Source organism: Malania oleifera, chromosome 3, assembly GCF_029873635.1.
Source record: "Malania oleifera isolate guangnan ecotype guangnan chromosome 3, ASM2987363v1, whole genome shotgun sequence".
NCBI lineage: Eukaryota > Viridiplantae > Streptophyta > Magnoliopsida > Santalales > Ximeniaceae > Malania > Malania oleifera.
Window position 1 is genome coordinate 46,624,592 of NC_080419.1, and position 24,536 is coordinate 46,649,127.

The following is a 24,536-nucleotide window of genomic DNA, read 5'->3' on the forward strand; positions in this document are numbered from 1 at the left end:
ATATCATCATTTTCTTGTTAGGCAAGGCACAATTGTCTCCATGTCAAAAAAGACCTGTTTTGTACTCTCACCTAATTACATAATTAAAAGGAAACAAATAATAAATCTACAAACCTATGATAAAAGACTGTCAGAAAAAATATCATGAATATAGAAAAATAAAACTTAAAATAATATTTTAAAATCTCAAAAATCCCAAATTTCTAGAATTTGAATTGCCAGCCTCATTTTTCATGCAGTATCAAGCTAGCTATAACTAAACCTCGAAGTTTTTCTTTTTTAAAAAAAAAAAAAATGGGAAAAAAATTTCTTTAAGCCAACACAATTGATTGGGATGTAGGGCTTCAAGGAGTTGAGTTGAACTGGAAAAGATTACATAGGAAGTCAGACACAGTGGGGGCAATATATCCTAGTGTACTCCAGAAGCTTGACGCAAAATCCATAGCCATCTGCTACATCTTTTCATCTTCAGCCATGATCACCACATGCTGACGAATCCTCAAATTATTCAAGCACCTAAATTCAACATGTTCTTCTAGAAACTTCCAAAAAGTAACACTAAGGGTACTATAGCTAGATTATTCCCTATGTGTAAGTTCATACCATCGCATTCTTTAGAGATTACCAGTCTATGGCTCATCAAGGGAAAGGTTCAATTATATGGACCAATTAAATTTCAAGCATTCACAATTCTACAAGTTAGAAAAATGTTAATCACTCCTCAAACAAACTGAATATCCTCAATGGGAATTGGTGACTAAATAAGGTATAACATAACTGCGGTAAACCAAGAGCACTGCTGCCATGTAGCGCTGCAGCAAAAAGTTTTGGGTTGTGGCCAAACAAAAGGTTTGGTCTTGAGAGCAGCTACTCCATGTGAAAATGTTGCAAAATTGACAACTGTGTCCAGGTCATTCCTACTAAGGACCTGCTTGGAAAACCAAGACTACACAATTTCCGTTAAGTAAATTAAGACCATTCCTGAAATCCAGCTGTTCTAGATGGATTATTGTACAGCTAAATGCAAATTGAAGGGGTAACATATAGGTGATGGATTGGGACCTAATAATCAGGGTGAGCAGAAACAGAAATTATTATTAGGGCAGTGTATATAAAATCATTTGAACATACCTTCTGCAGAACAATTGGACCTTGCTGGCCCATAAACAATCTTTCTAGCAGCTCTGCAGTCATAATCCCATCCTCAGGGGCACCTAATGTAGACTGTCATACAAGATGACATAATAATTAAAATCAATACACAAAAGATGGAAAACAACCATAAACAAACAGATTGTTCTCATCATCACTCCTCCAAGCATTGGGATGCCTTCAGGCTGAGCCATGATAACAGTGTTACATACAGATCTATAGGAATCAAGTTCAATTCCTAGATGCAACCTCTCCAAAACATGGAGGTAAGGTTGTGTGCGTTGTGTCTTTCCCAAACACCCCCTCCTTACAATGTGTTTTTTCTTCACATTTGGATGCTTTCCCGTGAAAATGATCACATTTTTCCCATACCATGATGATTTTATGGATTTTTGCCCACACAGGGTAAGATAATACACAACTTACTTGCCAAGTCTTTACAGCACGCTCTGTCCCGCTTGAAAAGCTAGAATATTCCATATCTTCCTCACCTGAATAAAATCCCAATCTTTGCAATGCTTCCTGTCTTGATCACACATAATTAAAATCAAGTCAACATTTGGAATTACCATTACTATCAACAAGCAATCATTTGAACATATGAGAAAATGAGAAAACACAAAACATGCATGCACATATCAAAGAACAATAACTTTGAAAGTGGAAATTTTGAGATTTTCCACTAAATGTTCATCCATAGATAACGCAACACAATATGTGGATAATGCCGGAGAGGGAAAAAATTTACCCCTAATTAGAGAAAATAATTTGGGACTCAAAAGAGGATGTTTAATATATTCCTAGAGAAATAACACAGAATGCCACATGTGCCTCTTAGTTTTCTCTTGCATTCATGCCTCTTTCTGCTAAGGCTACTTTCTTTTCAATAGAAGACAATTAAGGCTGCTTCTATGTGCTGCTTTTTCTTGCAATTGACTATCAATCTCATGTCATATCAAAGCAGTTCAGCCTTAGGAACTTCAGCAAATAATTCTTTTTATTGGTAAATGCAATGTTTTAAAAAACTCAATCGAGGTGAGCCTCAAAGCAAAACATGCCTAAAACGCCTTGAGGCTCAATCTAAAATTTCAAATTTCAAAAAAGCAAACGCATAACATGCTGAGGCTTACACATTTGTACAAAAGGCATGCCCTTTGTGCCTTTTTAATTGAGGCTTATGCATTTTGAGTGTGTGATTCTCAAGTTAGATTCAGCTAGAAAATTTTAATCGCATGTTTATATAAAAGGAATATCATAATATGAGTTGATTTCTAAAACTCTTGAACTTGAACCTCAACCTTTCCAAAATAACTAAGATTTGTATCTTAGATTATGAAATAATTTGACCTTTGTAATAGTATAGCTACCTCTTCTTATGATTTACATCATGAATTCGAGTTATCAATTTTTGAATGGCCAACAAGTACCATGTAAAGTATAGTTAACTTTTTTTACATTATATTTGTGAATTTTTTAATTTTTTTTTATTTTTAAAATCTGTATAATTTATTTATGTAGTTTTATCTAAAAAAAATTCTCAAAAGGCTTACGCCTTAAGGCTTAGGCTTGGCCTCTTTAAGGGTTAAAGTCCAAACCCCTCCTTTTAAAACATTGGGTAAATGCATAGACAAGTTCACACACAACTTCCACAATATATCCCTCAATATCATAACTTTTTGGGTTTCTGCAACTATTTTGACATGCCCTCCTGCCTGAAAGATATTTTCTCCACTAACGATCAAAACCTACAATAGTGAAATTGACACTGCTAATGCTAAGGCAATGCACAGCATAATTGAGGATAACTGGAAAAGTACTTACAGCTGAATATCCTAAATATTTCTTCATCAAGAAACAGTCTTTGTCTGTTTCTAACCATCAAAAGCTAAAAGATTACTTATATCCATGGTCTTAAATTTTCACGAAACTGTCGAAATTTCTGATTTCTGTCACCTTCGAAATCGAAATGGCAGTCGATTTCCGTCTTGCATAATTTCCGTCGAAATCTCAACGAATCATCTGAAATTTATTGAAACCTCGAAATTTTAGCAAAATTGGTCGAAATTTATCGAAACCTCGAGAGTGAAGTGAAATTTCTCTTTTAATTTATTTTATTGAAACAAAAGGTTATCACAAGTACTTTTGAAATTATATGAAAAAATAAACTTATAGTGATATTTTACTTAACCATTCATGTCTAAATTATCAATATTTGTATAATAAATAATTTTAAATGATTTATGAATTTCATTTGCATTAACAGAATATTTTTAATGTACATTATCTTACAAACATGTTTGATACACATACTATTTTACAACTTTTCCACCTCATACAAAACATAGATGTATTTAATTTGTAATATATTAGTCTTAAAACTTATATTTTTATGTTTGTTAATCATTTCTAAAGTTTCACAAAGAATTCCATGCTTTACTACTAATTTCCGTTATTTTTTCAAATCGAAATTGAAATTGACATCGAAATCAAAATTTCTGTCGAAATTTCCGTACTTTTGGAGCTTCAAAATTTGAGTCGAAATCAAAATTTAAGACCTCGCTTATATCCCATTTCAAAAATATCTAAGGGGCCATTTGGTATCACTGAAAAAAATTTAAGAAAATGAAAACTAAAAATTAAAAAAAAAAAACTAAAAACTGAAACCAACAACCTGTTTGGCCAATATTTCTAAAACTAAAATAAATTAAAAACATGATTAAACAAACGTTCATATTTGTCCTTGTATCAAATTAAAATTAAAAATTATGATTAAATAATAAAAAACAAAAATAATGCAAATTAAAAATACTATAATAAAAATAAAAATTATTATAACTATTTTACTTAATTATTATATTTCACAATTTACTTTACAATACAAATCTTATTGTAAATGAAATTGTGCAATAGTAAAAATATTTTATACATGGATTTTATTATTTTTAGAATTTTTTGAAAATTTAAGGACATTTTTATTTTAATTATATTCTAAATTCATATGATCATTTCATTTTAATTAAAACGTTTGTATAAAATGAATGATTTAATCCAAAAAAAATTAATTTTGGATATTAAAATATTCTACCAGTAGCTTGCTAAAACAATTGAAAAATCATAAAATTTAGTTTCCATTTTTTTGCAAACAATTGAAAACTAACAACAAAAACACTGGCAACACAAACAAACATATTTTTGTAATTTTTTTCTGGATTGTACAACAACAAAAACCAAAAACAAAAATGATACCAAATAGAGCTAGAAAATTCACCAAGCATCTTTAAGTCCTTGCAAATGCTTCTCTTCTTGAGACTTGGAGCTTGAGTCCACACGTATCAATATTGTTGACTATGATCCAATTTGGCAGCTCAAAGTTACATTCTTATAAGCATTTTATGCATAGTTAGTAACCCACTTTGCCTACAAGGCATTTTCATCAATCATATGTCAGTTTTCTTCTCTACAAGTACAAATAATCCCAATCACATCAATTGGCATTCAATGGGTGTCACTTTGGTAAAACGGGCATCAACAAAGTAAAGACAATAATCATATATTAAATTTACACTCCACGATGGTGAATTCACAAACCGTTGACGGTTATAAAGGATTTTATAGACAGTTTGCTCTCTACCTGAAACTATATCACAAACCGTCGACGGTTACGAATGAATTTATCGATGGTTTGCCTGTAACCGTCGACGGTTTGCCAATCAGTTGAGTTAGTTTCTCGTTAATTAGCAGTTATTTGGTTAATCAGTTATCATTTTTATGTGTATATATACGAAGTCAGTTGATGTACATTGTGTGTAAGAAATAATACAAGTGAGAGTATTAAATTTTCTCTCCAAGATTCTGCATTATTTCCTTCTTTGTTTCTGGCAATATACTATTCTTATTTTGACATGGTATCAGAGTAAGGTTCTCGTTTTTTGATTGAAGATTTTTCCAATCCATATTTTCTTCATCATGGAGAAAGTCCTAGTTCAATCTTGGTTTCTCAGCCTTTCAATGGTGAGAATTACTATACAAGGATCATATCAATGTTGACAGCTCTTAATGCCAAGAACAAGACAGGTTTTGTGGATGGAACATTTTCTCGACCTGAAGATCAGTCTGATCCGTTGTACATTTTATGGTTCTGGTGCAACAACATGATCCTTTCATGGATCTTGAATTCTCTCACTCGAGAAATTGCTGCCAATATCATCAACACTTCAATTGATGAAGAAGTTTGGAGGAATCTGAAAATTAGATTCACACAAGGTAATGGTCCCAACTTATTTCAACTCAAGAAAGATCTTGCTTCATTAGTTCAAGATCAATCTTCTGTTAGTTCTTATTATACAAAGTTGAAAGCTGTATGGGATGAATTTTCTACTGTGAAACTCATTCTTCTGTTCTTGTAATCCAGGATGTTCTTGTGGAGCTTTAAAAACAGTAATTGTGCAACATCAAAAAGAATATGTTGTTCAATTTTTGATGCGTCTTAATGATTCTTTTACACATATTCGAGGAAAAATTCTACTCATGGATCCAATGCCATCCATTGATAGAGTTTTATCTCTCACTTTACAAGAAGAAAAGCAAAGAAAGGTGGTGGGATCATCTTTGATGACTGAGACTACTGCTTTATTCAGTAAGAATGTTCTAGGAACAATGGCCAAGAATCATCAGAAGCAACGTCCCAGGCCAGTTTGTACTCATTGTGGTCTCACTGGGCATACGGTTGACAGATGCTACAAGTTACAAGGATATCCAACTGGATATCACCAGAATCCAAGAACCAAAGCATCTTCTGCTCATCAAGTTTCATTATCTTCAAATGACCCAAATTTTTCTTCCACAAATCCTCAGTTTCCTTTCACCAAAGAACAGTGTCAACAACTTCTTTCTTTTCTGCAATCATCTTCACAGACCCCTCAACCCACAGCCATGAATGCTATGAGCAAACCATCTGCCATGTCAAACTGCTTGAGTTTATCAAATATGATTAATCTACATGATTTTGTTTCCAAACAATCAAATTCATGGATAATTGATAGTGGTGCTACTAATCACATGGTTAGTTCTATTTTGCATCTCACTACAATTACCTCTGTTATAAACATATCAGTTAAAATGCCTAATGGAACATGTGTTCCGGTTACACATTGGAACTGTGAAAATTTTGTATTCATTAGTCCTTCATAATGTCCTATATGTTCCATCTTTTTCCTTTAACCTCATTTCAGTCAAAAGACTAACAGAAAATTCTTGTTGTTTGTTGTTTCTTTCTAATTCTTGTTTTATACAGGACCTACACTCATGGAAGACTATTGGAGTGGCTAACCAAGTAGCTGGATTATATTTGCTGCAATCATTTATTGTAAATTCTTGTGTTTTTCCTGCTGTAAATTTCACTTCCACTGTAAATCTTTCTTCTTTTGATCTTTGGCATTTAAGATTAGATCATCCTTCTCTTCATAAGATTCAAATACTACAAAAGATGTTGCCTAATATACATACGTCTTCAGATTTCAATTGTAATGTTTGTCCATTGGCGAAACATAAAAGATTGTCATTCAATGCTAGTCATTCCATTAGAAATAAAATTTCTGATTTGATACATTGTGATATCTGGGGTCCTTTCTCTATTGAGTCAATTACTGGTTTTAAATATTTTCTTACAATTGTGGATGATCATTCATGTTGTACTTGGGTATATCTAATGAAAAATAAATCTGAAACTCGCTCTCTAGTTTAGTAATTTTTTAAGCTCATGGAGACACAATTTGATATTCATATCAAAACCATAAGGACTAATAGAGGGGCTGAGTTTGATATGCCTAAATTCTACTCTTCCAAAGGAATCTTGCATCACCAAACATGTGTTGCTACACCTCAAAAAAATGGTGTAGTTGAGCGTAAGCATCAACATCTATTAAATGTGACAACATCTCTTAGATTCCATGCAAATTTACCCCTTGTTTTCTGGAGTGAATGTGTTCTGTGTTCTCACAATAGTTACTTAATCAACAGAAGTCCTCGTCCTCTTTTGTTTGATAAAACACCATACGAGGTGTTATTCTCAAAACCACCAATTTATACTCATCTTAGAGTTTTTGGTTGTCTTTGTTTTGCATCTACTATATCTCATAATTGTTTCTAAATTTGCACCTAGAGCTCGTCCTTGTGTTTTTCTTGGATATCCTTATGGCACCATGGGATACAAACTCTATGATTTAGAAACCAATGTTATTTTCTTATCCAGAGATGTAATTTTTCAAGAATCTATATTTCCATTCAAAACTGGCAATGATTTTTCCACTCTGTCAGTAGTCACTTCAATTCCTCAAGCAAATGATCTCATTCCAATTGATATATTCACGCATCCTATAACTCAGACTACTCAAAACATTCCTTCAGCTCTGGTTGATACCATTTCCACCTCCATCAATGAACCAGTAAATATTTCAGCTCCAACTACTTCTCATCAAAATTTTGACTCTACTACTTCGCAACATAAGATTAGAAAATCCACTAGAATTCACAAAATCCCTTCATATCATGCAAATTATCATTGCAACTTAGCTAATATTGCAAATGCCACTTCATCATCTGATTTTATGAGTAATGGTCTTCTTTCGGGTATTCAATATCCAATTTCTAAATTTCTGTCATATTTTAATCTTTCTTGTTCTCATAAAGCATTCACACTTTCTATTTCTCTGCAAAAAGAACCAACACTTTTTCAACAAACCATTCAACACACTCAATGGTGTGTAATGCCATGGCTGATGAAATTCAAGCTTTGGAAGGTAATAAAACTTGGACTATAACTCATTTACCTCCTAACAAACAAGTTGTTGGATGTAAATGGGTGTACAAGATTAAATATAACTCTAATGATTCTGTGGAAAGATACAAGGCATGTTTAGTTGCTAAGGGTTATACACAACAAGAAGGATTGGATTACTTGAAAACTTTTTCACCAGTTGCCAAGTTAGTTACTGTATGAGTCTTGTTAACCATAGCTGCTTCCAAGAATTGGTCTTTGCATCAACTAGAAGTCAATAATGCATTTTTGCATGGAGACTTGGAAGAGGAGGTGTACATGTCCTTACCTCTTGGTTTGCATTACAATTCAAAGGGATCATCTACTTAGGGGGAGTTTTTACTGTTTGCTCAAACTGATTCTACTAAGTCTCAACTTGTGTGTAGACCACATAAATCTTTGTATGGTCTTACGCAAGCATCAAGACAGTGGTTCTCCAAGTTTTCAACTGCCTTGCTAGCTCATGGTTTTGTTCAATCTTCAGTTGATCACACATTGTTCACTCAACAAAAAAATAATTCGTTCATTGCATTGCTAGTATATGTAGATGATATCATCATTACCAGTAATGAGGATGATGTTGTAGGCTGTAGCTGATTTAAAAAGTATCTCCATTCTCAGTTTAAGCTCAAAGATCTCGGGCCTCTGAAATTCTTTCTTGGTCTTGAGATTGCTCATTCCACAAAAGGCATTGCGATTTCACAAAGAAAGTATGCTATTGAAATATTGTCTGGTTAGGGTATTTGGCATGTAAACCAGCTTCATTTCCTACGGACCAGAACTTGAGATTATCTAAAACAGAAGGACAGCCTCTCTCAAATCCGCTTTGTTACAAAAGATTAGCGGGTAGACTACACTACTTGACCATTACGAGACCTAACTTGTCATTTTCTATTCAAATATTAAGTCAGTATGTGGCAAATCCAACTTAAGCTCATTTGGCTGCTACTCATCGTGTTTTGAGATACATTAAAAGCAATCTTGGTCAAAGGTTATTCTTTCCATCAACAAATGACTTAACAGTTGAAAGCATTTTGTGATGCAAATTGGGCTGCATGTAGAGACACTAGAAAATCCATTACTGGTTTTTGTGTATTTCTTGGACAATCCCTTATTTCATGGAAATCCAAGAAGCAAAATACGGTGTCTAGGTCTACAGCAGAGGCTGAATATCGTGCCATGGTGTCACGGGCCGACTGCTAAAGCACTCTTGCTTCACTAGCCAGCCTATCGTTTACCAACATTCATCCACGAAACACTTTCATTAGCATTCAATCAAATAGCAATGGAAGCAGTAAGCAATCATGAAAGCACTGGCAAGCAAGCAGTAAACATTGAAGCAACGCATTCATTAACAACACCTTCGTTGACATTGTGTGTTTAGCGAGGGAAGCAAGTAGGCTAAACACGTTGACAATAGCTAGTGAGTTTTACAATAGTGATGAACACTCATCCTCCCCTAAAGAGGTTTTTATGTAAATATCATCCTAACACTAGGAAACATCAAAGTGACAGAGGAGTCATACTGCCTTATTTGGCATACAAAGAAACTACTAGCAGAAAATAACCCTGCAATAGTATTTACATTATAAAAACTCATCCCCAGCACACGAAACAAGCAGTCACAAGCAAGCATAATGCCTTGAATAAGCTTAGCTCGTGACACTCCCCTACTTATGCGGTCGACGTCCTCATAGACTTTAGCGCTAAGTACACTTCAACTTTGTCCACGAACGGTTGCATATCTTCCGTAGAAATCCAGATGATTTCTTCATCACCAAGGTCTTCCACTTCACTAAGAACTCCTGCCGCTTCTTCCTTGAGGATATGAGCTCTCTGTCTGCAAGGATATCTTCAACTTCACGTATGTCAGGTTGCACTGTCTTCAACTCGGCTCTATTTGACTGACTTCTGCTCAGATCGTCAATGTCGGCGTTGAACAGGCAGCTGACATGAAACACATGATGCACTTTCATCCGGTTGAAGCACTACGGCCTCTCCCCCCCCCCCCCTCGGATCTGCCCACTTCTTCATCTGCTTAGAAGCTTTCTCCAAATAGGCTCAGGCAATCTCTGCATTTTGTCTCCATTCTCTGGTGAAGATGTATGCACTAGGACTCTTTCCTCTGTACAGCTCGCCCACTATGTGAGGTAACAGCGGTTGTTGGCCTGTAACAAGCTCAAAAGGGCTTTTGTTGGTTGTTAGCTCCTTTGGGCATTGAAACAGAATTGAACCACATCAAGTAGTTGCACCCAATTCTTCTGGTTGTCATTGACGAAATGGCGCAATTACTTTTCTAGTAGCCCTTTGAATCTATCTGTTTGTCCATTTGTTTGTCGATGAAAACTCGAAGCGATGTCAAGATGTGAACCGACGAACCTTAAAATTTCTGTCAAGAATTTGACAGTAAATATTGAGTCTCGGTCACAAACAATATCTTGGGGAATACCCCAATATTTCACAACATTCGTAACGAATAATTGTGTCGTCTCCTCTGTTGAACAGTACTTTGGCGCAGCTATGAACGTACCATACTTCGAAAACCTATACATAACAAGTGTAAACCCTGCATCTCCCACTCTGGGCAAGTCGGTGATGAAATCCAATGGGACACTTTCCCACGGTTTGGACGGTATTGGTAAGGGCTCCCATAGCCCTTCAATCTTCTTCCGCTCTTCCTTGTCTTGTTGGCAAGTCAGACTAGTCCGGGTATAACCAACCACATCATCACACATGTGCGGCCAATAATACCTCTGCTCCAGTAGTCCTGTTATTAGAGTCATTCTCCGCGAATACCCCTCAACGAACTTCCTATAATAGCTGGTAAGGCCAAGAAAGGAACGTAACTCCTTCACTATCGTGGGGATCTTCCGTTCTTGAATCATCTTTACCTTCTCCATATCCCTGTAGATACGACCTTGTTTAACCACATGATCAAGGAATTTGTTGCTCCACTGAGTGAAAGAGCTCCTCTTTCTTCACATACAGACTGTTTCCCCTCAGCCTTTCGAACACCTTCCGTAGATGCTCTTTGTGTTTCCCCTAAAACAACACCGATGCTCCCAACGGTGCTTTGGAAGGGCGAACACATCTGCTTCCAACACATCAAGTTGTTTCCCCAACTCTGCTATCTCTAGAGGCACCATCTGACATGGCCCTTTAGCAGGTGTTTTCACTCCTGGCGACAACTCGATCTCATGCTCCACAGTCCGTCGTGGAGGCAAGTTGTGAGGTAGCTTATCCGGCATCACCTCCTTATACCCATCCAACACCGCTTGGATGGTCGTAGGTACCAGCTCTTGGCCTACTTCTTCATCTACCACCACCGTGGTTAGATGTGTCTACTCACCCTTTCTTAATCACTCCTTAAGTTGTATGGCTGAAAGGGACTTCCCATAGTCTCCTTTCGTCGCAACGACTTGCACCATGCACGAGTGATCTCCCATCAGACATAGGGAACCAGCAGAAGGCATCAGCACTGCCTTCGTCCCCCTTAGGAATTTCATTTCTAGAATGACTGGAAAGTCATCCAATGGCACCGCTATGAAATTCGCATGACCTTCCCACTATCCAAGCTTCACATTCACTTGCTTGGCTACTCCCACAGAGTAGGTTGGGCTACAAAATTAACTACTTTCATGCGTCATGTATCCTTTCCCAAGGATAAGTTGAGTCTCCATGCTTCCAACTACGAAACAAAATTATGAGTAGCCCCAGTATCCACCATAGCGCGAGTACTCTTCCCATTAATCCTCAAGTCTACAAACATTAGCCCTTTTACTTGCGTAATTTTCAGTGCTTTCATCTGCTTTTCCAATGCGTTCACCTGCCGCATTGCACCCATCCTCAGAGTATCATCCTTTTCCCCCTTGCTTTCCATCACTTGTCCCGAAGTGGAAGCTTGTAAGGCATTGAGGGATCCCTTGTGTGGGCACTCCATAACCATGGTTCAAAATCGTGGTCACGGGTAACATCACATAATGGTCGCGGGCGTCGCAAGACGCGGGTGTTACATAACGGGAAGTGGGCGTAATGATTGTGAATTTTTTTCACACATGCACAACCACGCCAAAACTGAAAAATAAGCATGAAATCCATTAATACATGATTTTTAATGAATTTTAAAGGCCTTCATTCAACTTACAAATGTTTTTTAATAGGCATTATGATTTTTATATTAATTTTAGTGCACTGTTTACAAAAAAAAAAAAAAAAAAAAACATGATTTTTTATAATTTACATTACTTTAATGAGTAAAAAGATGTAGAAATGTAATTAAAATGAAGAATCAATTAATTAAAGACATAAAGTTACTAAAAATGAGTCAATAGACTCAATACTCAACATACACAACACACAATTACACAAACATGAATTTGAAAAGTGATTGGTATCAATTATCAATAAATAGTTTAAAACACATGAATACGATATTACAAATTTATAACATAGCACATGTCACCACCAAAAAAAAAAATGACGTGGAGGGTCTTCATAATTTGCATCTGTATCTCGAGATAGGGATTGGAAATTATCTCCCCATCCTCGCGGAAATACATAGTTGAATAAACCCAAGTTTGCGTCGTTTTGTTGTTGCTCCTCAAAATGTACTGGCGGTGAAAATCCAATTGATATAGGAGGTGCATAATCTCCTCTTTGATCATATCCTAAATAATGTCCATAAGTTGGGGCTGGGGCTGGCTTTGGGTAGTGTGTAGAAGAGGACTCACTATGAGATGATGGATATGCTAGATGAGATCCATATGATTGTGATGATGAATCATCTAAACCAAAGTCACCAAAACTACAAACCACACCATATAAATCTTCAGTAGAATCACGATCTCATTGTTGGCTACTCCTTCTCCTGGGTTGTAAAGATTGGTAACCTGGAATACCCAAGTAATAATTTTCGGGTATATCAAGTAGTCGATAACGACTTTGAGGATATGTTTTCCCTACACATGATGTTCCTATATCATACCCATAACCATATTCCTCCTTTAATTGTCTTTCAACATAATTTACATAAGACAACATGTCTACTACCTTCCACTAGAGTAGCAAAATGTCAACCAATGTCTACACTAAGTAGCTCTTCAGCTCCTTGTCTATCACGTGGCATATTGATGCTTGATTAGATGACTTCTACACAAGTAAACAAAAAAAAATTATCATCCTTATACAATAAATTAAGAATAAAATGGTACATAATTAATTAATTAGTTAATTACATAACAATATTACATAAATGACGGATTAAATTTAAACTTCAAGTTACTAACTATTAAAAATTTTAGTTGATTTATACATATATAATACAATAATTTATATTAAAATTTACAATTTTTAAAAAATAATTATGAAATTGTAAAATCTAACAATTTAATTATTTAAATGGTAATATATTCGAACTTGAGTAACTTAAGAGTTGAGACTTGACTAATTGTGTACAAATTAGAATTTATTATAAATTGTAGATCTAATATTAAATTATTAATTGTGAAAGTATTAAAAAAATAAATATGTAGAATATTAGTTAATAATTTTTTACTAAATCTGTACTCCAAGTTTCTAAATTCTAAGTTCTAGGTTCTAAGTTTCTAACTGAGTCTAAGTAACTCTATAAATTTTATATTTTAAAAATTTTATACTAATTTTTTATTTTAATTAATAAATTCTACTTATACAATCATTACTAATTTACAATTGTTAATTTATATTCTAATTAAATAATAAATAAACTGTATTTATATACTAATTATATTTATAAACTGAAATAGTGAAATTATAAAACAAACCGAAATTTACAATTTATATACTAATTAAATAAATTGAAATTTACAATTTATATAAAGTATAAATTGAAATTCTAAAACAAACTAAATTTACAACTGAAATTTACAATTTATATACTAATTAAATAAACTTAAATTTACAATTTTTATACTAATTAAATAAACTGAAATTTAAAACAAACAAAAATTTACAATTTATATAAATTATAAATTGAAATTATAAAACAAAATTATTAAGTGAAGAGTGAAGAATCACATACCCACTGCCCGCTACCAGTTACCACTTACCAATACCCACTCCCGACTCCCACGGATGCTGCAAGTGCAAGCTTGCAAGAGAGCTGCTACCTGCTACAGCTACAACCTTTAGCCTCCAAATTTTGGAGGAATCAAAGGCTTCGAAGATTTGAAGCTGATTTTTGGGTTCTTATGCGGACAAAGGAGTCGAATGACGAAGGACTGAGGGAGACGAAGCTGATTTTGGGGATTTTAATGATTTCGAAACTTCAGATCAGTAGGTCGAAGTTGTACAAACTCCTTCCACGAAGACTCGAAGAGTGATTCGAGTGAAGAGGGAACTCAGACAACAGATCTAAGGGTTCGATTCATTCGAAGGTTCGAGGCTGCTTTTCGGTTCTTCATAGGCATCAAATGACAAGATCAGACGAAGGAGAGACGTACAAATGGAGCAGATTCAAGGAGATAAGATACGCTATAAAGGGCTGTCGGCCATAACGTGCCGTAACGAACGTTAGGTGCTATAACGTTAGTGTAACAGCCGTTACGCACATGAATTTTCTGCTCACCACTAATGCGGCTTGTAACGGTATCGGCCACCTATTTATCCGTTACATAATGGATGTTACGCTATGTAACAGCTATTATATAATACAATGTCAATAACTCTATGAGGGCCTCCACACAAGTAGCACAAAATTTTACTCTTCCCCTTTCCATTGGGTGTCTTGAACCCACAAGACGATGAAACTTCCTTAAAAGTTGATGTTTTATAGTCGGCTCCCCCACTCTTGGGTTTGCCTTTCTTGAAAGACTTTCCACTATTTTCCTCTCCGCCAAACCCTTTGGACGAAGCGGGGATACCACTAGCGTAGTTAGTCAAGCGTTCCGCAGCAACTTGTGTAGTAAACAAGTCTTGAACTCTTTGCCTATGAAGTTCAGCTATTGCCCACGGTTTCAACCCCTCAAGAAAATAGAACAGCTTGTCCTTCTCCGACATGTCCCTAATATCCAACATCAAAGTAGAAAATTATTTCACATATTCCCTAATTGACCCAGTATGCTTGAGGTCTCTTAACTTTTTCCTAGCATTATACTCAACGTTCTCAGGAAAGAATTAGGCCTTGAGCTCTCTCTTAAAATCTACCCAACTATCCACTACACAGCATCCATTTTCAATCTCATTGTACTTGGTACGCTACCACAGTTTGGCGTCACAAACCAAGTACATGATCACAGTATCCACCTTCACCTATTCTATGGTCATCCTCATAGCGCGAAAGTACTGCTCCACATCAAGTAAGAAGTTCTCCAACTCCTTAGCATCACAGGCACCCCCATAAGTACTGGGTTCAAGTACCTTGGTCTTGCTAACTCCCGGAGTGTTGGAGTTCCCCATAGCAAGAACCATCAAATTCATCTTTGCATCCAAATCAGCTATCCGCGATTGCAAAGTTTCCACTGAATGGTGAACGTTCTCTGACATTTCACCTATTAAACTTGTTTCATGCTTTTGTGATCCCATCACTTCATCAATAAGTTCCCTCAGTTGGGACACCTCTGCGGCCACATTGTTGGCTATTGCCTCAGCCTGTGCTTCCAATACGTTGATTCTCTCAGCATTGTTTGGTGTCATGGTCACTTACCAAAACTTTCCAAATTGTACAATGAAGGTAACTAAATTCACATAGCAAATAACATTTGCTCTAATACCAAGTGTCACTGGCCGACTATTTTCACAACTTTGTGAAAGGGTCGTGCAGCGCTAGCTAAAGCACTCTTGCTTAACTAGTCGGCCTATCATTTACCAACATTTATCCACAAAACACTTTCATTAGCATTCAATCAAATAGTAGCGGAAGCAGTAAACAATCATGAAAGCACTGGCAAGCAAACAGTAAACATTGAAACAACGCAATTTATTAACACCTCCATTGACATTGTATGTTTAGCGAGGAGGCAAGTAGGCTAAACACATTGACAATGGCTAGTGAGTTTTACAAGACTGATGAACACTCACCCTCCCCTAAACAGGTTTTTATGTAAATATCATCCTACCACTAGGAAACATCAAAGAGATAGTCATACTACCTTATTTGGCATACAAAGAAACTATTAGAAGAAAATAACCCTACACTAATATTTACATGATGGAAACCCATCCCCAACACACGAGACAAGCGGTCATAGGCAAGCATAAGGCCCTGAACAAGCTTAGCTTATGACGCATGGCAACGATTACATGTAAAATTACTTGGCTACAACATTTATTGAATGATTTACTTGTCACCCATTATAAACCAACCATGCTTTTTTGTGACAATGAGGCTGCCTTGCACATAACCGCCAATCCAGTTTTTCATGAACGTACAAAACATATTGACATTGATTGTTATATTGTTAGAGAAAAGTTATTGGTAGGCACTATGAAAACATTACATATTTCTTCTGCTGGTCAGCTAGCTAATATTTTGACTAAACCCCTTGGTTACAACATTTTCTCTAATATTCTTTCCAAAATGGTTGTTATAAATATTTACACTCCATCTTGAGGGGGAGTATTAAATTTAAACTCTAAGATGATGAAGTCATAAATCGTCGACGGTTATAAAGGAATTTATCGATGGTTTGCTCTTTGCCTAAAACCGTCGATGGTTTGCCAATCTGTTGAGTTAGTTTCTCGCTAATTAGCAGTTATTTGGTTAATCAGTTATCATTTTTATGTGTATAAATACAAAGTCAGTTCATGTACATTGTAGGTAAGAAATAATACAAGTGAGTTTTAAATTTTCTTTCCTTAGTTTGACGTCATATCCGCACGTTTCACTAAATTCAAATATTATATGCTATTGAGCAGTGTCACGTAGCAATGTATTAGATGGCATGGTTGCCTATAAATTCAATACAATTCTATGAGTTTGTATGAAAAACTCTCTATGATATGGACATGGTTACTCTATATAAAGAATTTTCAAACAAAATTCGAATATAAACTCGCCTTTTTTTCCTAATTTGAGAGAACAAATGCATATTGCAAGCAGACCTGCATCGCTCGAACATTCTCTCCTTCCGATCCTTTCCTCAAGGCCTTCTTCTTCTTCACCGTCTTCTCCCCTCCATCTCCGCCTGAAACGCCAACGACTTCTTTAACAACAACAGCCTTCACCTCCTCGCTTTCCGCTGCCTCCATTACAATCGGCTTAGGCCCCGACCCGCTCTCCGCAATTCGATTGCTCTTGGCCAAGTCAGAATCTTTCAGAACCTGGAGAAGAGCCGCAACTTTGGCCAGAGTTTCAGAAACTGAAGCTCCCTGCACGGAATTCTGCTGCTCCAGAGCTCGAATTTTGAGCTTCAGGTCTGAAATTTCACGGAGGAGCAACTCGCGCTCGGAGTTCCACCGCTGTTCTTCCCGCAGCCATCGTTGCTCCTCCCGAATCCAGCGTTGCTCCTCCCGGAGCCACCGTTGCTCTTCAGGATCGAAATTGGAAGGGTTTGGAGGGGAAGCAGAGGCATATGAGTGAGGTGCTGTGAAGGAGAATGAGGAAGGTTTGGAGATTGGGAAAGGGGAGAGTGTGAAGTGAAGAGGAGCAAGAGGCTTGTGGAAGAAAAATGGCGGAGGAGAGGTGAGAGGGAGAGGGAGAGAGGAAGAAGACATCAGCACAAGATGGAGTGAGCAATGGGGAGGGGAGTGTGTGAGGGCGAAGACATCCGGCGCACGGATATACTTGGATTCTAACCGCGCGATAAAGTTTCGCCGGGCGGCGCTGCTAGACATTGGTTATGCCGAGAAAATGGATAAAAATCCATTATTCCAAGCACAAATCTCTTAAATTGACTCGTGTCTTATCCGCCTAATTTGCAGCATACCATCCAATTTAATTCGTTTTCTCAAGTTTTTAGAGACGTTAAGATGTGATGAATCAAAAACAATAATAAACTATAAAAACTTAAAAGTTTAAAGTAATTAAAAAATATCTATTATTCAAATTGTTTTAAAATGACTCTTTTGGTTAGCTGAAATGGGCTAATTACTTTCTAATTTCATATTTGATGAACTCGAACTGACTAAGAAAGATTACGTGTGTGTGTGTGTGTAATAGTAATACTATTCGCTTACCCGGTGGACCTTTGATCGATTCCTAAAAGTTGCTTTATCAATTCCCCACTTTCGGTCTAGGTGTTTAAAAAAAAAATCAAGAAAATTTGGGTGTCGTTGAAGTCGATGCTGAATAGTTATTCCTTATACATTCCTAATAATTTCATTCAACATATAATAAGAAAGGAATAGATATCCTCTTGATGAAATTTGAAAATAATTATTCCTTATCTATTCCTTATTATGGACTTATAAAATGTTTCATATTATTATTTATTTTGTAATAATAACATAGTTTTTTATCTAAATAATTATAACTGACCTACTAAAACTAATATATTCCTGAAATAGGTATTCCGCAAACCAAATGTAACCTTAGTTTTTAAAATAGTTATACCTTTATGTTTAAAAATATATAAAAATTAAAATTACATTTTGAATTGTGAGCCTTTGTTAATTTTTTGAGAACTACGTTATAAAAATAATTACATTTTCACTTAAATTTATGTGGATTTTAAATTTACGATTGTAGGTTTAAGAATATTATTTTCTTTATTTGATAAATGTTTTGCAATATACTAAATTATAAATTCAAACACAATTTCAATATTAGGTTATGAAATAAGTCATCAACTAAATAAAAGAAATACTATTATGAATGACAAATTATCTACCAACCACCTTAACTTGTCTACCAACTGCCACGAATTATTTTATCCAAATTGTCATGCAATTGAATTAGATATGGATTACAATTTGCTCACCTAATGATTCACGCGGTAAGATCTACTTTGTCAAGTATAACTTTAGGGTCCATTTTTAGTTCATTTGGTTGGGAACAACTCGACCTAAATGGGCAAATGGAGAACTCGTCTTTTTTCCATAGGAAGCAAAGCAATCACCAAACTTGATCTACATGGTGAGAGGTAGTATGTTTTTATCCTACATTGCTTCTTAGCTCTCTCAATACTCAATCGTTTCCAAATTAAAATTTCCAAGCCTACAGCATATTAGGGGTTTTTATTTTTTTATTTTTTTGAATTCCAACCAAAAGATCCAAGCCTAAAACTAATTATCTAACCAAACAATCACTTGACATTGTTAGCCCCAATGTTTTATTAACTTGGTTTTGATGATAACAAATTGTTAGCATTAGACTTAGGTAGCCTGTTTTAGTTGTCAACATAACTGTTCAAAAATCAAGAGTAGAAAACCAAACCATTGGTTCTCTAATTTACTTATTTATATTAGAAAACAGAATTGTCACTTTCATTTTAATTTTTAAAAATTAAAATAAAGTAAAACTTTTTCAAAAGAGATATAAGTTCGAGAGTACCATTGTGAATAAAGAAGCTAGTCCTTTAAACTTCCTTTAAATAAAATTTAAAGACCTAACACCTAATTACACCCGTTCCAAGAATTGTTACCATACTTACCCTGTTGTGTGTGTATGTGTGAGTGTTTCACATTTTGAAAGCAATTTTTCAAAGAAAAAGTTATTTTAGAAGGAAGGAAACAAGTTGCTGCAATGGTCGATTGATCGAGTGTAAAGACCAGTCAACCGCATGCTGTAAGTTTTCCTTTCTTTGTTCCTTTTGTAGAAAATTTTTGATATCTTAAACCTCTTTTGAAAAGGGTTTCATAAATTCTATGCAGAGGACTTAACCCCGTGAAGTCTCTATTACTTTACGTGCTTTCAAAACAAATAAACATTCATGCACAAAAGAAAGAAGAAAAATGAAAAGAAGAAGAAGAAGAAGAAGAAGAAAAGAACTTAAGAAAAGAACTTCTAGTTTTTATTATTATGGTTGAGTCTACATTGTAAATTATCTACATATCCCCCAAAAACGAATCAAGTCATTTGTAGTTCATCAAATCATTTTCAAATTTTAGTATAGAAAATATTTTAGTGAATCTTTTGAAACCCTTAAAATCACTTGAAAACGCTTGAAGTTTTTTTGTTTTTGTTTTAGAACTTTTTCCAATGAATCCTCTGTGGAAGCAAGATTTGAAACCAAGCTTAAGTTACAAAATGTAACATTCTTCTACCCTCAAACCACTTCATGGGTGATTACTTTAATAAAAATGTTATTTTACTTTCTTAAACTTAAAAAAAGTATGGTTTTTTTTTTTTTTGTAGGAGAACTACAAACTCACATTGAAAACTTGTTTTTAAAAAACCTCGAGGCCTATGGAGAATGCCAAAAAGTCACATCATGGACATTCACTCCAAGTTTTTTGTTTGGAAACTTAAAAATTCTTGAAATCCTTAGAAAACACCTAAGAAAATATTTTTTTTTAATGGAAAAAAATCATGAAACCACATCATGAAATCAACATTCAGACTCGGCCAACACTCAATAGAATGTATAAACCTATAAACATCACGAAAAATCAAAGAGAGTTCACAAAAAAATAATCAAATAAATGGCACCTGGATGTAGGTGATCCATTGACTTGTAGTGAATGACTACTTTTCTAAAAGTTAAAGGTGCTGTTCAACTGTGCCTGCAGAGCGATAGATGTCGTGCATATCTCCTCCTTGAAAAATGTAAATTTGAAGCAAAAATAGGCAATTCTTTTGCAAGTTAATCTATGAGTCTACTCTAGACAAATCCTAAATGACTTTTTGCATCAAATATTATTGTCTTAACATGACAAACCCAGGCATCTAATCGTGCTAGCAAGTGTATTTACACGTATTACTATATAAACACACAATGAAAGATGAATTATAGAAAGTTATGAAACACTAAAGTAAATCAAAGATGACTATTGAAGAAAAGCTTGGATGAAGACCAACCTTAAGTACGTGAAGACCTAGTTAGCTTCTCATGCGTATTCTAAAATAGGTCTCATGTAAGTACTTCTCAATTGGTTTTTGTTATGAAACTCTTAGGATAATTACTTAGACCTAGATATCCTTTCAATTCTTGGAAAATATTTTTATAAAGTCCAAATGTCATTTTAAAAGGATAAAAATCATTTTTGGAATCAAAATATAAAAGATTATTGAATTTTAAGATGTTCAGGCACCTGAGGCTAATGCTCAGTCGACCGAATGCAAGAGTCTGAACAAACTGGTCTAGCATCAAAGAGTTTAGGCGACTGAACCTTAGGTTCAGTCAACAAATGGCTACTGTCATTGTTAAAGTTCTAGACATTGTTAGTTCGGGTGACCAAATCTTAAGTTCAGCAGACTAATTGTGTTCGGGCGACTGAACATAGAGTTCAGTTGATTGAATGGCTATTGCTAGTTTTTAAATTCATAAGTTAACAGGTTTGGGTGACTGAACTACCAGCCCAGTCAATCGAAGCGCTACGATAAGTTTCACAAACAGCAAGAAATCTTTTTGATTTTCAAATATAATGTAACCAAAACATGCACAAACGGCTATAATTGAAACCTACGTGTATATAGCCAACCCTAATCGTGTTAGGGCAACTAGAACACATCGATTTACATTGAAAAATCATGCAGTGTGTCGTTCTTGCAAAAACTAATTTTCTAAGTTATTCTTTCAAGTTAAAAGCTTTCAAAACCCAAAAAACTTAGCCAATCTTCTTGAGCTTCTTAGAAAATATCTTTAGAGAGTATTATAGTGCTTATTGTATACAAATCCACTCTAGATGGAGAGTTATCTTGTACAAATCCATTCTTATTTGTTTGTGTAAAATGACGGCTCTATGATTAATTCGTTGACAAGTGGAAGGATTGTTTTCTCTTGAGAGGCTTCTCCGCCTACTGAAGGAGAGAGGTGTCTCCACCTACTGAAGGAGGGATTCGTGAATCCTCATAGTTAGTTGCTTGAAGAAAGAAGGTAGGCATGACTGTCGAACCTTCTAAAAAATTCTGGTGTCACTCTTTCCCTTATCTACTTTATTTTCAAGAATATTTACGTTGATTTGTGAATGTTGTGAATACTCTTGTTGATCAAACTCTATAGTAGTTATGAATATAAGTTTGATTTAATCTACTTGAATTTTGTTGTATTGGTTCATTAGTCATTCAAGTTATAGCATAAACTTTGTGTGGCTGAGCATATTTTTATCAATATTAATCTGCTATAAGAATTGTTAATATCTTGTAGTTTGGCTTCATATTTTAAATCTTAGCTCATGCCCTTTAGAACTTAAGGATATATAAATTGATAAGACTATCGTTTGAGAATATTGCTACAGTTAAGAAGTTAGAGCACATGTAAAATCAATTTTAAAATTGATTAAACTTTCACACATAAAATTTTAAAATACCCAATTCACCCCCCTCTTGGAATTACACCTTAACTTTCAATTGGTATCAGAGTCAGGTTGCAGTAAATCTTAACTAGTAGTTGCATAAAGGTCAAATGACAAACCTAGGTGTGTCTTCATTTGGTGAAGGTCAATCCTCCACAAGGCCTCCAATATATTGCTGTGTTTACTACACCTTTTGGAAACAAAGGATGAGAAATTTTGTACAAACCATGGATTGGAGGGCTTGGAGAGTTATTGTCTAAGGTAATTACGTGCCTACAAAATTCATTGGATAATAAGAGGTCCCTAAGGAAGAAAGTGAAATAAATGAAGCCGACATTAAACTAATACAGATTAACTCTAGCGCTATGTATGTCATGTACTGTGCATTAGACGCAAATAAATTTAATAGGATAATGGGTTGTAAGAATGCCAAAGAAATTTGGGGTAAAATTGAAATTACATATGAATGAATAGTAGATGTAAAGGATAGTCATATAGATGTGCTCACCGGTGAGTGTGAAGCCTTTAAGTTGAACCTTGATGAATCTATACCTAGCATGTACACTAGGTTCACCCACATCATAAACTCCCTCAACGCACTAGGAAAGACCTACCCCATATAAGAGATGATTAGGAAGACACTTAGAGGACTCCCATTTATATGGGAACCTAAGGCTACAACAATTGCTAAGGGTAGAAATTTAAAGGCAATGACCTTAGACGAGCTCATCGGGACACTTCTCATATATGAAATGGTCATAAATGAAAGGCCAACAGAAAATAGAAAAACTAAGAAATTCATCGCACTCAAAGCTTCCAAGGAAAGCTTGAGTGATGAGAAAGATGAAGAGATGGATGAAGAAGATATAACCTTTGTTGACTTTTTGAGTCCGATCTCTATTTTGATTATGACAAATAACAACATCTCACTTATGTACTTAGTGAATACACAGGTTTATAATTCTGGAATGACAAGTGAAGGATGCAAAATGGAAGCCGTAAATGCACTTCAAACTCGCACCAATCGGTGTATTCCATGGGAATCAGGAGAGAAAGCCTGAAGACTTTATTTATTTTTGGGTGTAATAATTAATTAGGTTTAATTGTGCATGCATCTCATGATTTAAGTTGAAACTCATACTTGACCTTAGACTAACCTTAAGACCTTAGACTAACCTTAGGCACTCTATATTTCATGTAAAATCATTTTATTAATGTTCAAAAATTATTTCAAGTACAAAAATCTTTTTTGAAATGAAAAACTCCGAAGCAAGCTTTTCAAAGACCCTTTCATGTTTTTTTCCATCACATTAATGAACACTTTTATCTATCAATAACTTCTTATCTTAAAAATTGTTCAACATTAATGTTATGAGTTTTTTTCTTAGCTTTTTGTTGATACTAAGCACGTTCAATTTGGAGTTATATAGAAAAGGTTATGTTCAAAATACTAAAGGGTGTACGTAGTAGAAAAATTCACTTTATGTTTCTTTCTTCTCATTGATGACCAATTTTCTCTTCTACAACTCATTATCCTAAAAAGTATTCAACATGAAAGTTGTGGATTTTCTCTTAGCTTTCTGTTGATACTAAGAACGTCCAATTTGGAGTTATATAAAAAATGTTATGTATGAAAAACTGAAGGGTGCCCACGCAGAAAGCGCCCCAACGACTGAAAAACGGCTAGTTTTCAAATTAAATTATATTGTAATACCCCAACGGCCATGAAATGGCTAGTAATGGATTTTCCCTATAAATACAAGCTTCAAATCACTTGAAAAATGTTAGAAAAACCATTTGTGAGCATTCTTGCATATTCTTTCTTTCCCAAACATATTTTATACTCCATTTTTGAAGATCAAGACTTATTTCTCCTACTCTTCTTCTTGAAAATCTTTTTGGGGGAATTATTTTTGGGGTTTACAAGTAAGGTTTGAGCTTGAGCATATATTTATACCAATATATATAGCTTGAAAGCCTTCTTGCCATTTGATGCTTATCAAAGGTCAATCTTGAAGAAATTTACTCTCCTACTCTTTCTTTGAAATATCATTTTTTGGAGAAAATTCTTGTTAAGTATTACAAAAAGCCTTGAGCATATTTTAACTCATATATTAATTGCTTGAGAGGCTTCTTGATTTATCAAAGGTCATTTGAAAAGAAAATCATTTTTCATTCTCTCAGTCAATTAATTGCAAAA

General features: G+C 34.9%; 1 protein-coding gene across 1 annotated transcript in view; it reads right to left on the reverse strand.

The window, feature by feature from the left end:
- The window catches only part of LOC131152261 (protein disulfide isomerase pTAC5, chloroplastic), a 41,142-nt gene extending 23,336 nt beyond the window's left edge, over positions 1-17,806 (reverse strand). The window contains exons 1-3 of the mRNA XM_058104033.1: positions 17,045-17,806; positions 1,579-1,674; positions 1,132-1,224 (exon numbers count right to left, since the gene is read on the reverse strand). Coding sequence (XP_057960016.1) covers positions 1,132-1,224; positions 1,579-1,674; positions 17,045-17,776 — 921 coding nt within the window. The 5' untranslated portion in view covers positions 17,777-17,806. The remainder of the gene's footprint in view (positions 1-1,131; positions 1,225-1,578; positions 1,675-17,044) is intronic.
- Between the last annotated feature and the right edge of the window lie 6,730 nt (positions 17,807-24,536).